The sequence below is a fragment of the Muscardinus avellanarius genome, assembly GCF_963383645.1.
Source record: "Muscardinus avellanarius genome assembly, chromosome: 3".
In the NCBI taxonomy this organism is placed as follows: domain Eukaryota; kingdom Metazoa; phylum Chordata; class Mammalia; order Rodentia; family Gliridae; genus Muscardinus; species Muscardinus avellanarius.
In genome coordinates, this window is record NC_137788.1 from 108,402,217 (window position 1) to 108,416,114 (window position 13,898).

General features: G+C 44.3%; 1 protein-coding gene across 2 annotated transcripts; it reads left to right on the top strand.

The window, feature by feature from the left end:
- Nucleotides 1–9,571: 9,571 nt before the first annotated feature.
- On the top strand, nucleotides 9,572–13,654 carry LOC308260744 (3 beta-hydroxysteroid dehydrogenase/Delta 5-->4-isomerase type 1-like; the record flags this gene model as incomplete). Of its 2 annotated transcripts, XM_080692235.1 has the most annotated exons (3): nucleotides 9,572–9,716; nucleotides 10,933–11,097; nucleotides 12,843–13,654. In XM_080692235.1, the coding sequence occupies 3 exons, from the start codon at nucleotides 9,572–9,574 to the stop codon at nucleotides 13,652–13,654; spliced, it is 1,122 nt and encodes a 373-aa protein (XP_080548361.1). The 2 variants fall into 2 exon arrangements, with proteins under 2 accessions (XP_080548361.1, XP_080548362.1); XM_080692236.1 differs by lacking the exon at nucleotides 10,933–11,097.
- Between the last annotated feature and the right edge of the window lie 244 nt (nucleotides 13,655–13,898).

A 13,898-nucleotide genomic window follows, 5' to 3' on the forward strand; every position in this document is an offset into this window, starting at 1 on the left:
CACCACCCAGACCTGCTGCCACCACGGCTGCAGCTGGCTCCACAGCCCAGGCCTGCGTAGCCACCCTTCACACACACCCTCAGGGCCTCCCCCAGCCTGCCAGGGAGGGCTGCCGCCTCCCGCTGCTGGGCATGTCTCACCAGTGTGGCCGCTCCTTAAATTGTCAACACACTGATCTGTAGACCCAGAGAGAGCAACATTAGAGGTCCTGTTCTGACAAGCTGAGCATAGCTGCACCCATGGTTGGTCCAGAATGAGTACTTCATAAGTACTTATGGAGGGAGGGAAGTAAAGAATGCAGTGTTCATAAGAAAGGGGCCCTGGACTAGAATGAACAGGACTTTGGCGACACATCCAGGGTTGTTTGGGTATGAAGGGCTCCTAAGCAAGACACGGAACTCTGAACCCACTAGGAATGGATGGGCGCGTACTTGCTGGTCTCAGCTGAGGAGAGCTGGGACGCCTGGCATGGAGAAGTCAAAGGGCCAAGAGCAGCCTTTATGAATATTTAAGAGCAAATAGAGCCTGGACTGACAGGACCTGCGCAGAGGGCAGATACAGCCTCAGCAGCATGCCAGCTGCATGGCTGGACTCCAGCCTGGCTGCGGGTCCTGCAGGAATTGATAAGCTGCCCTCAGACTACAGTAACAAATGTAGCCTTCAGCAGCAAAGTCACCAAGAGGGAGAAGAGGACAACAGTTAGGGTTGTCTCTTGTTTCTGAAGCAGACTTTTTCTGTAAGAAGGGGTGGAAGGTCCCAGTTCTCACTTTGATTTTGCCCTCAGACTTAAGTGAACCTCTTTGTCTTCTTGAGTTTGTTACCTCCCTGTAGAAGGAAGGTTGCTGCCAATTTTTAAGGCCTGTCAGGGAGCTGTGTGGTAGCTATCACCAGTTTGCATACTCTGGATCCTCCAAGACTAGACAGCTTCACTCCCTGGTAACATTGTGTTTGATTACAGGTTTATGTGTGTGAAGGCAAGATGGTCTGAGAAGGTGGTTCCTGGTCCTCCTGCAGCCCTGGGAACCTCACCTGTCAGAAGGTGTCAAACACCCTGGAAGGCTTGAAAGGGTTGAGATCTGTGGTTGAGGAAGAGCTCAGCAAGAATCAAGGACTTCTAGCGCTGAGGTTCACAGACAGCTCCAATGCAGAAGTCAGTGAAGACTCCAATAGGGCCTCCACTGTGCATGCACTGAGTCTGGGTGTCTCCCCAGTGGGGTTAAAGCTCCTTCATAAGTCTTAGACATTCAAGCAGACATGGCTGATAGGAATAGTGCCCACTGAGGAGGAAGGAAACACAAGAAGAGCTAGACCTGGCCAAGCCATGTCCATTTGCTGCCACAGCTCAGCCCTGCTTGTGCTTGGGGGCTGTGGCATGGTCTGAAGGCCGGGCTTGCCTCACAGGGAGACTCACCTGCTGCCTCCTTTTCCTCCTTTCTCCCCAGAAAAGTAAAGGCAATACCCTCCAATTCCCACATCCCCTGACCAAGAGCTGGAAATGGCAAAGGACCCTCCTGACACATTGACTTCCTCCTCCACCTTTCAACCCTGGGGAGTTGAGGAGACATCAGGAGGCCCCACGGCAGCCCCTTCACCCCAGCCTTGGTCCCAGCCATCCTGCTCTCACCTGACCTCTAGCACCTGCCTGGCCCTGACTCTTCCCAGGTCCCTCAGGTTTGTGGTCCAGTGTGCTCCTCTCACACCTGTATCCTCCACTGCCCAGATGAAGCCTTGCTAGTTCTCCAAGGGCACACTACCCACCAGGGCCCCAGAAGCACATATTTTACTATTTTTTCAGTGGTGTCCTCTTGACCTATAGTTACACAATGTCTCAGGATGGATTTGCTTAATCCTGAGATTTTCTAGGTAAGCATCTGTAATGCACAGCAAGTAAAACCTTTGAACCCACAATATCCTCCTGTCCTTGCCACCTCAACTTCGGGGTAAATATCAAATGTCTTGCAGAGAATTTGTGAAATAATCTACCTAGAGAAAGCTGGGGTTGGTGCCAGGCAGGGAACAGTATCAGCTCCAGCTTCGCCCTTTCAGAATGGCTCCCAGCATCCAGCACAATGAAGGGAGCTCCTGGGACACTGTGCTGTGAATGGGTCAGCCTCAGGGCATGGGGAGGGCTGACCATACACAGTCACTTGCTCAGCACATTATGGGGACCCCTGTGCAGATATGCCATGGGGTTCATAAAGTCATCCTGGTTTGGTGACCTCTGTCAATGAAATGACAGCACTGAATTGATCCCATAGAACCCATGGTCTCTGGTACTGGAGCCTGCCCATCTTTTCACTTAGTAGGGAAATCTTTAACAGGTGTAGACAGTACAGCAGCTTAGGCACCAAACATAAGCCCATGTTTTTAGTCTTCTTGTGACATACCTTGCTACCCCCAGCCTTCTGTCCATGGCCAAGACTGAGCATTTTCTTCTGATGTGAGAAGCAGAAATCCACATGCATGAAGAGAGAATTAGGAAGAGTGCCCTAGGCAGCTGAACTGGAAAGCCCTAGGAATGTGCTGGTCAGCTGAACTGGAAAGCTCTAGGAATGTGCTTTGGGTAGAGATGGCCTTGAAAGCACAGGCTGGCTGCAGGAAGCCAATCTGTGGCTCTGACATGACAGCAAAACAGAAGAGGCCAGCACTAGGTGGTTCATGCTGGAGACTGGCTGGGGGGGGGGGGCATGCTCCTCCACTAAGCCATCAGGGAAAGGAAATGGAAGGGAAGGGAAAGGAAAGGAAGGGAAGGGAAGGGAAGGGAAGGGAAGGGAAGGGAAGGGAAGGGAAAGGGGAAGGGGAAGGGAAAGGGGAAGGGAAAGGGGAGGGGAGGGGAGGGAAGGGAAGGGCAGGGAAGGGCAGGGAAGGGCAGGGCAGGTCACGATGGCAAAGAGCAGCTGAGGAGAGTTATAAGGGGAATGTGCCCTGGTCAGCGGACTGAGTGGGTGATGAAGGTCAGAAAGGAGGGGACAATGGCCAACTGTGAGTGCAAAAGACAGAGAAGGGCCAGTGGCTGCCTTCCATCCCCTTCCTGCCTTCTTCAGTGAACAGAAACAAGAGGTTTGGCTTGTCTGCCCTAATATATTCCCATGTGGGATGGTGTGTGTGGAAGGCAGTCTCCAGGAGCCCTGGGTAGCAAAGTCTAGTCTAGGGCTTCTTTAATACCCTTTGCTTCTATTCCCCTGGACACAGGAAGACCTTAGAAGTGCAATGTCTTGTACTTCTTCTCATCCCCATGAAGGAAAGAAGAACTTATCTGGCCCTATAGCATCCTCAAACTCTTGTCTTTAAAATGACCTGTCTGGGAGCTGGGCGTGGTGGCACATGCTTGTAATCCCAGCATTTGGGAGGCTAAGATCAGATATCGCTGTTTGCAAACAACCTCAGATGCTTAGTGAGGCCCTCTGCAACTTAGAGAGACCCTGTTTAAAAATAAAGAATAAAAACAGGGCAGAGGGTATAGCTCAGAGGTAAAATATTCCTGGTTCCATCCCCAGACCCACAAAAAAAAAAAAAAAAAAAAAAAGACCTGGGTGAATTTTCTAAAAGTACAGGTATTTGAGCCTCACTTCCATTCATCAATATCCAGATTTAAAAAACAAATGCTCAAAAATCACTCCAAAGTTCAAAACCTCTCTAAGCTGACCTAGTTCAACCCATGAATTCCAGGTGGCCAGGTTCACTTCCTCTCCCTGGTCCCTGGGCCAAGTCCTGCTCCATCCCCACACTCACCTGGGCCACTCTTCAGGTGTTGACCAGGGGCCAGACCCCCACTTCCTTCTTTAAGACAGGCTCAGTATACTAAATTCTGGGATAAACTCGGTGTTCTCAGAAGATGCTCATGGAAACAGGAGCTGACCTGGTTGATGGTCCCAGTCAAATCTGGGAGGCCTGGTGAAGAAGGTGGAGACCTTCCTCCTTCCTGAGTTAGGCCCCAGCCTTCCCTTGGCCCTGCTGTGCAGGAAAAGGGCCTATGGACATGCAACCAAGAAGGTAGTTGTGACTGTTGAAAGAAAATAAAGTTCTTTTTACTACCTCCCTTGTCTATATTTGTTTTTTTTAATACATATTTTTATTGAAAATAAATGGTATACATTTAAACTGTACTTGGTGCCCTCCCCCCCATTTTCCATCCCCCCTCCCAACAATGAATGTCCAGGGTAACCATGCTATATTCATACTTTTACACATATTCAGAAGTAGCCCCTCATTAATCAAGTTCAGCCTTCTTTCTCTCCTATCTCTCCATTAAAACTTTGCTGAGATTTCCCTTCCATTATCTGGAGTCTCTCTGGTATCCCCAATGCTCCTAGTGTGGGCATATTAGGGGAAATATATGTCCCTTCTCTTTCTGTGCTTGGCTGATCTCACTTAACATAATGCTCTCCAGGACTTTCCATCTTTTTGCGAATGGCATGATTTCATTCTTCTTTATAGCTGAATAGAATTCCATTATGTGTATTTCCCATAATTTTGCAATCTATTCATCTGTTGTTGGGGACCTGGGTTGGTTCCATATTTTGGCTATTATGAATTGTGCTGCTATGAACATAGGTATGCATATGTTGGTGTAGTTCTCTGATTTCAACCCCTTTGGAAAAATACCCAGGAGTGATAGAGGTGGATTATATGGTGGATCTATTCCCAGTTTTCTAAGGAATCTCCACACAGATCTCTATAGTGGCTGAACTAGTTTGCACTCCAACCAACAGTGTAAAAGAGTTCCTCTTTCCCCACATCCTCGTGAGTATTTGTTGTTACCTGATTTCTTTATACTTGCTAATCTGACTGGGGTTAGATGGAATCTCAGTGTAGTTTTGATTTGCATCTCCCTGATGGCTAGTGATGTAGAACATCTTTTTATGTATCTATTGGCCATTTGTATCTCTTCTTTTGTAAAGTGTCTATTCAATTCAATTGCCCATTTCTTGATTAGGTTGTTTGTTTTGCTAGTGTAGAGTCTTTTGAGCTCTTTGTATATTCTGGATATTAGCTCTCTTGCTTTAATTTCCTGAGTTTTGGAGGTTTTGTTGAGAAAGTTACTGCCTGTGCCTATATGTTGTAGTGTTGAGCCTATGCCCTCCTCTAATAACTTCACAGTTTCTGGTGTAATTTCTAAGTCTGATCCATCTCCAGTTGATTCCTGTGCATGGTGAAAGCTAAGAATTTAGTTCCATCTTTCTAAAAATGGATAGCCAGTTTTCCCAGAACTATTTGTTGAAAAGGCTGTCTTTTCTCCAGCATATGAGTTTAGCCCTTTGGTCAAAGATTAATTGACTATAGGTGTGTGGATTTGTTTCTGTATCTTCTGTTCTGTTCCACTGGTCAGTATGCCTGTTATTGTGCCAGTACCATGCTGTTTTTACTACTATTGATCTATAGTATAATTTGAAGTCTGCGATTGTGATGCCTCCTGCATGATTCTCATTGCTGATAATTGCTTTGGCTATTTTGGGTCTTTTCTTTTTCCATACAATGTTCATGATTGGTTTTTCTAGGTCTATGAAGAATGTCGGTATTTTCATGGGAACTGCATTGAACCTATAGATCACTTTTGGCAGAATGGTCATTTTGATGGTATTTATTCTGCCTATTCATGAGCACGAGAGATATTTCCATCTTCCAAGGTCTTCTTCAATTTCTTTCTTTAATGTTTTATAGTTTTTGTCGTAGAGGTGTTTTACATCTTTGGTTAGGTTTATTCCTAGGTATTTTATTGGTTTTGAGGTTATAGTGAATGGAATTGTTTTCTTTATTTCTTTCATTGTGGATTCATTGTTGGTGTAAAGAAAAGTCACTGATTTCTTTAGGTTGATTTTGCATCCTGCAACTTTGCTGAATTTGTTAATCAGCTCCAGAAGTCCTTGTCTATATTTGAATTATTTCATTCTTAAGAGCTTCTGACACAATAAGATGAACAGAGGCTTGCTAAGGAATGACTGGATGAATTCTCCTCAGTATTATCAGTAACTACTAGGTTGCATTTCTGAGAATGGAAAGAATAGCCTTTCTGAGAGCTGAGGGGCTGCACGATTATTTCAGGATAGTTTTCTTAGAGGTAAGATATGGGACTGTTCCCAGCTCCACAGTCCCTGAACTTTATCCAAAACCCCTCTCACACTGATAAGGAATGGGTACATAGATCTTGTGAAATAAACACCAGTGGTAAAACATTCACACAGTCCCAATCACCCAAAGCCACATTGTCTTCAGGAGAGTGAGCAGTAAGTATATAGCAAGAATCTGAGGTTATTAGACTCAGCTAGAGTCTTTCTGTGGTGAATGAGAAGACCAGCACGCAGGCTCTTCCATTTATCCTTTAACAGTCTAACAGGTAAGAGTTTCTCATGTTCTTTCTTGATGCTGGTGGGAACATGGGATTGTCTACATAATCGATTACAAGAAACAAAAATGATGTGATACAAAGATAAGTTTTTGGAGGGGCATAGCTTTGTCATTACTTATTATATTTTTCATTACTCATTACTCATTTCATTGCCTCTTTATGGAAGAGCACAGTGACTTGTAACAGCTGTTACTGAATTCTGTCCTCTGCCTCAATTTACTGAACCAAATAATTGGGTCAAGCCTTTGGGAAGAAGGAAAATGAAACTTATTGACTTACTAGCAAATCAGTGAAACCAGTGAATGTAAGTGTTCAGGAACAAGCCACAGATTCTCCTTCAAACAAAGGAATCAAGTCCATTTTAAGAGTTAGCTCTCAAGGTCATGCTGGTGTCTTATCAGAAGGGATGAGATTCATATTTAATTATTCATTGAGTCAGTTCATTTTCAGGAGGCCAGGGTGGTGCTGGTGTGTTTATTAGCAGGGACACAGTTCATGTCTGAGTCTTTCTTGAGTCAGTTCAGATACATAAGGTGAACAGAGGCTTCCTAAAGAATGACTGGATGAATTCTCCTCAGTATTATCAGTAACTACTAGGTTATATTTCTGAGGATGGAAGGAATAGCCTTTCTGAGAGCTGAGGGGCTACACGATTATTCCAGGAAAGTTTTCTTAGAGGTAAGATATGGGACTGTTCCCTTCTCCACAGTCCTGAACTTTATCATGACATGTCCATTTTCATCAGTAAACAGGTAAGAGCATGTTATTTGATAATAGGGAGTAAAAGAAAGGGGGAGGACAAGGAGAAAAAAAAAAACAGCTTTGAAATGGGTCATCTGTTAGCTGCCAAAGTTAAAAAAACTGTTACAGAACATTTTCATTCCAAAGAAGTCTTGCTCCATATCCTCAAGGAAGGAATGCTGTAGAATCTAAATAGTCAGATCTTGTTAGGTTTCTGCTCTCACTCTGTGAGCACTGGGTCAACCTCCTTGCATTGCAATCACATGTTCACTGGGTTGTCCAAATTTTAATTATACCTATGCAATGAGGTGTTCTTAGCAGACACAAGGAACAGGGTTCAAGCTGGGTGTAGTGGTGCACACTTGTAATCCCGGCATTTGGGAGGCTGAGACCAGAGAATCATGGTTCACGGATAGCCTCAGCTACTTAGTGAAGCCCTCTGCAACTTAGTGAAACCCTACTTTAAAATAAAGAATTAAAAAAATAGGGCAGGGGGCATAGCTCGGAGATCAGATGCCCTGGGTTCCATCCCCAGACCTGCAAAAATAAATAAATAAATAAATAAATAAATAAATAAATAAATAAATACAAAAGGAACAGGGTCCAGAGAGCTGCCTGATAGCTGAATACTTGGAGGTTCCATGAGAGTGGCCAGCACCTTCCCACAGGCTTCACCATGTGCATCTTAGGCTGTGTAATATTCTTTGTAAAAACTAGTGAATAATTCAATCAAAATCATTGAAGTAGAAGACATATGATCTAAATAACATATTCAACAGAAATGATCACCAATAGACTAGAAACATAGAAAACAGTCTCTGGCACTGTAGACAGTATATACAAACTTTAACACATTTGGAGGACCCTCAGAATGACAGGAATGAACTTCTCATATGATCCAGCAATACCACTTCTGGGTATCTACCCAAAAGAAAGGAAACTAAACTACTAAACTAATGCATGTGTATCTATGTTCTTAACTATACAATTGACAAATATGGAATCATCCAAGATGTCCATCAACAGATGAATGGATTACAAAACTATGTGATATATACACAATGGAATTTTACTAGACCATAAAGAAAAAAACAATTATGTCATTTATAGGGAAATGAGTGGAACTGGAGGAAATTATGCTAAGTGAGATTAGTCAGTCACAAAAAATAAAAAATCTGATCCTTTCTCTAATATGTGGAAGCTAGGGAGAAAATGGGTCATAGGAGGAACTCTAGAAGAAAGAGCAAATAAGGCCAACTAACTGAGGGAATGGGAGGGAGGAAGAAAGAAAGTTTTTAATGCACATGATGTACTTTAACAAACATACCAATGTCAATCACTAAGCCAGATATGAGAAGGAGGGAGGGGAAGGGAATGGGGCAGGAATTGGGTAAGGGCTAATTGGGTGATGTATGCATGTATGTCTTCATCATCTTGTATCACATTAAGATGTATGACAACAATGCACCAATAAAAAATTTTTTAAAAGAAAGAAGAGTATACCATGACCAAAACATTCAAGAAATTTGAGAAAACACCACACCAAACCTAAAGTTAAATGACATTGAGGAGAGTCTGGAGGTACAAATCATGGGCATAAAAAACTTCTGCAAAAACCAATACTAGAACATTTTTCAAACTTAAAAAATAAGATGGACATTCACATTAACAAGATAACCAGAACCCCAAATAAATAAGACTGGAAAAGAACCTCTGCACCATATCAAAATCAAAACAACTAACATACTAAACATATTTCTCGGAATTCTATGAACTAATCAAGCCACAGTAATTCAAGCAATCACAAACTTATTTTTTTATTTATTTATTTGTGTGTGTGGGGGGGTGTGGGTGTGTTACTGGAGATGGAACAACACAGGAGCAATCTACCTTTAGGCAACACTGACAGCCCTATTTTAGTCTTTTTTACCTTGAAGCAGGGTTTCACTAAATTGTGAAAGTCCTTACTAAGTTGTTGAGACTGGTCTCAAATCTGCAATTTTCCTGTTTCAGCCTCCCAAGAACTGGGATTACAAATGTACACCACCACACCTGGCTCAACCATGGGTGTATTGAAACACAGATACGTAGATAGTTGCACTAAAGTACAGTTAAAAAAAAATTCTGTGGCTTGCAATGGATATGTAAGGCATGAAGGGCATTTTAGGAACATAAGCCTCACCGTGTGGGACAGATGAGGTCTCTAGGTAAACAGTGTCAGAAGTGCCTTGAATTACAGAACATCCAGCTTGAGTCCAGTACAAAACTGGTTGGTTGCTCAATGGTGTGAGAAATCCTCACGTATTTGGAGATCTGTTTTGTAAGAAAATAGTGAGAGAAATTAAGTTTTAATATGTTTTTTTTTTCTAAATGTCACCAAAAGGGGTTTCTGTGATCCTGTCCCATTGGCCTTCTCTTTAGCTCTCTCCAGAGTCACCTGGCATCACCCCTGCTCCCTGCTGTGTCCTGCTTCCTGCATTGACCATGACTGGATGGAGCTGCCTGGTGACAGGAGCAGGAGGGTTTCTGGGCCAGAGTATCGTCCACATGTTGGCTCAGGAGAAAGACCTGCAGGAGATCAAGGCCCTGGACAAGGTCTTCAGACTGGAAACAAAAGAGGAATTCTCTAGTAAGTGACCTCAAGGTGGGACACATGACTCATTGGAAGCCTCCAAGTGGGGGCAGAGGGCTCCAGGTCTAGCAAATACAGGCAAGATTGTGTAGGACCTTCTCCTTGTGTCTTCCTCCAACACAGCTCACACCAGAAAATGGCTGCAGGTTGAGACTTCAAAAACCACTTGTCATTTCTTCAGTGTTACATAAGGTGGGAGATTGGCTCAACCCTGTGGCACCCACTGCTGGCTCTCAGGGCTCCTGAGCACTGACAGGTGAGAGAGCCTTTCCTTCAGGGCTTCGGCTTCTCCCAATTGTGACAGCAGGAGCTCTTAGCCAGTCCCCCTGAAGATATCAGCAGAGACTCAGGAAAGAGCAGGCAACAGAGACACAACCAAATAAAGTCACTCTCAGGACACGCCCACCTCCTGCCACTGCCCTACCAGGCCCTCTGGAATGTCAGCCCTTCTAGGAGCTGCCTGACAAAGGGAAGATTTGAGAGGACAAAAAACTCAGCAGAGGATTTCAGAAGGCAAGAAGTTCTCCTTGCTCCCAGGAAGGGCTTCCTCTCTCTCTGTTTTCTGCTCTAATTTTCTCTCTCCCTCCTCATTGCTCATTTCAATTACATCGACTCATACTTACTCTGTCTCAGAAAACTTTATTTCAAAGACCCAGGCCTGCCTTGGCTGCAGGGGAAGGTGAGAAAGGCTGGGGCTGGGTGGGGGATCTTCCCTAGAGTGAGCGCTCAGTTATCCTTGCACCCCTGACTTTACTACCTCGCCCGTACAGGAGGTGATGGAAGTAATGTGGTAAGAAAACTAGAAAAAGAGGAAAGCAGCTGGAGACTTTGTGTGCAAATATTAAAGCTCAGGCAATTGTAGCAAATTGAGGCAAAGGAGGCCCACTACATGTAACAAAATGCTGATGCTATTAATTTCCTAATGAATTAGATTACTCTTTTCAACAATGTTTATGTTTTAGGCACACTTTTCAGGCACCTGGTAAGATTTATTTTCTGAAATGAGATGGGGATGAAAAGTTGTTCATATTTCCCCATTGCAGTGTCACACAGATTTCTATGCATTTCTTTGGTTTCTCTGTCTATGGAAGGTGCCCCTCACCAGCATCTCCCCACTAAGACACGCCTGGAGACCTAGGTAACTGTCACCTTGATCATGAATCATCTCTGGATGCCCAATGAGTATCCCAATGATCTCCTTGTGTTTTCACAGAGCTGCAGACAAAGACCAAGGTGACGGTGATAGAAGGAGATATTCTGGATGCCCAGTGCCTGAGCAGAGCCTGCCAAGACATCTCAGTTGTCATCCACACAGCTGCTATCATTGATGTTGTTGATGCCTTTCCCAGACAGACTATCATGGATGTGAATGTGAGAGGTACAGTGGTTGGGGGTGAGATGGAGCAGTTGGGCAGGTGAAGATGGTGAACAGGATGAGGTGGGGGAGGGAAGCCCCACCACAGAACTCCTGCACTGCTCTGATCCAGGTGCCTCTGCTCACCTATCCCAGCCACAGATCTCAGGGAGGTTAATCTCAGGTTTTTAGATGAGTAAACAGAGCTGAGACAGGTCAGAGACTTCGGCCAAAACCCTCAGGCAGTCAGAAGAAGAACAGATATTTACACTCACACCTGTGAGACACCAACTGCCTAGAACCCTCCTCCCTCTGCTCCTCCAATCCAAAGTCACCTTGACTTGGAGCCTATGGTCTTCATGTTACCCACACATGGCCTCCCAAGGGCCACAGGAGATGTTGCAGGGGCTTCAACAATATTTATCCAGGTCTTGTATCAGGACTGATGAGAACATGCAGAAAATCCTTGCCAACTGGAAGGATTTTTTTTCAAAATATCTGCTCCGGGGTTGACCAGGACAGCGTGACCCACACTTGCCTTCTCATAGTATTACCTTAACAATCACTGATTCTTATACTCCATAGACTACCTCTTCAGTTGACCAATGAGTCTGTTCTTGAAGAACAGGACTTGGGAATCTAGACATCTAAAAGAACTTCTGTGGGACTAATCACTGAAAGCCAGATGGATTTTTCTGAACTGAGGCTTTCCTATCTACTTAAGTGGAGACATATTAGCTCAAGCAAACTTGCCATGTAATATCATCTCTCTTAGAAGCCAGTCTCCCCCACACTAATGCATCCCACAACCTGGCCCATTATTTGACCTCCAAACTTAGTGACTCAGAGACTCCTTTTGCAAGAAAGCCAATGGCTTTCAAATCTCTAGCCCTATTTCAAAAAAGTCTGCCACAACCTTATCTACACACTGGGGGAGAATGCTAATAAGCAACCAGATTTTAATTTCCACTTCTTGTCTCATAAGGCCTAGGTTATGTTGCTCTCAATAACTGAATACAAGTGGAAAGGAGAAGTGCTGGAAGCATCAGGTGACTAACAGGTTGTTTAGGAAATACTACACAATGATACTCATTTCCTCCATGCTAGTAAGCACAGACAAGATTTCTAGGCCACTAAATATACTTTTCAAGTGTGAGTATTTTTTTGTAAATGCAAAAAACCAAAAATGTTTAAACAGAAGTAATAGATAAATGAATAACTGAATAAATACAGACATAATCCTTTGCCCAGGACATCCATCCCTTCTTCAAAGAAAGGTGCACTGTATCACTTCCAGGTTTTTATTTATTTTAAATTTATTTTTTAGCTTCTCAAGACCTGGTGCCTCCTATGTGCTATGAGAGCTCTCTTCTACTCCCTGAGTTATATCTGAGCCAGCTCCTTAGACTAACTCCTGCTTACAGGATCAGATGGTTATTTCTGAATGCCCACATTGACAAAATATACACCAGCAATGCTCAGCCCTCTTCCAAAAACACAGTGCACATGCACAATCACAAACACAAATATACAAACACACACAAAAATCCATGAACTCAAAAGTCTACACATTCTTGGTTACAAAAAAATAACAGATAATTTTTCCTTCTTGAAGTTTTCTACCACAGCTGAATCAAGGACATAGAAGAATTCACTCAGATCTTGAGTATCCTCTTATTAGGGAGAGAAATGAACAAGAGCCTATGTCTATAGGCATGGAGGTCTCTTTGGGTTATTCCAGACACTGACAGCTTGCTCCCCACTTGCAGGTACCGAGCTCCTGTTGGAGGCCTGTGTCCAAGCCAGCGTGCCCATCTTCATCTACACCAGCTCAGTAGAGGTAGCCGGACCCAACTCCTACAAAGAGATCATCCAGAATGGCCACGAGGAAGAGCATCATGAAACTACATGGTCTGCTCCATACCCATACAGCAAAAAGCTGGCCGAGAAGGCTGTGCTGGCAGCTAACGGGAGCCCTCTTAAGAATGGCAGCACCTTGCGGACTTGTGCCTTGAGGCCCATGTACATCTATGGGGAAGGAAGCCCATTCTTTTTTGGTTTTGTGAATAGGGCCCTTGAGAACAATGGGATCATCCAAAGTTTAGGCAGGTTCTCTGTAGCCAACCCAGTCTACGTTGACAACGTGGCCTGGGCTCACATTCTGGCCTCCAGGACCCTGCGGGATCCCAAGAAGGCCACCAACATTGGAGGGCAGTTCTACTACATTTCAGATGATACGCCTCATCAAAGCTATGATGATCTCACTTTCAACCTTTGCAATGAGTGGGGCCTCCACACTCATTCCAGGCTCATTCTTCCTCTGCCTGTGATGTACTGGCTTGCCTTCCTGCTGGAAACAGTGAGCTTCCTGCTGAGTCCCATTTATAAATTTCGACCTCCCTTTACGCGCCACTTACTGGCATTGACAAATAGTGTGTTCACCTTCTCCTATAGGAAAGCTCAGCGGGATCTGGGGTATGAGCCAAAGTACAGCTGGGAAGAAGCCAAGCAGAAAACCACGAATTGGATTGGCTCACTGATGGAGAAACACAGGGGCACTCTGAAGAAAAAGACTCAGTGATAAGAGGATGAGAAGGATGGGGACCTGGGTATTGTCAGGAGCTGTATGTCCAGCTCCTCCATCCAGCTTCCTCTAGATAGTGATGAAGGAAGAGTCCAGGTCCCACTGCCTCCCTTTGACACATGCCCACCCTAGTGGCTTTGTTAGGACATCAGCAGCCTGTTATCTCCATTTCCTCCTCTGTAATATAAATCATTTTTTTCTTTTGAAATAATTTCTTTCTTCCACAAAGTTCCATGTATAA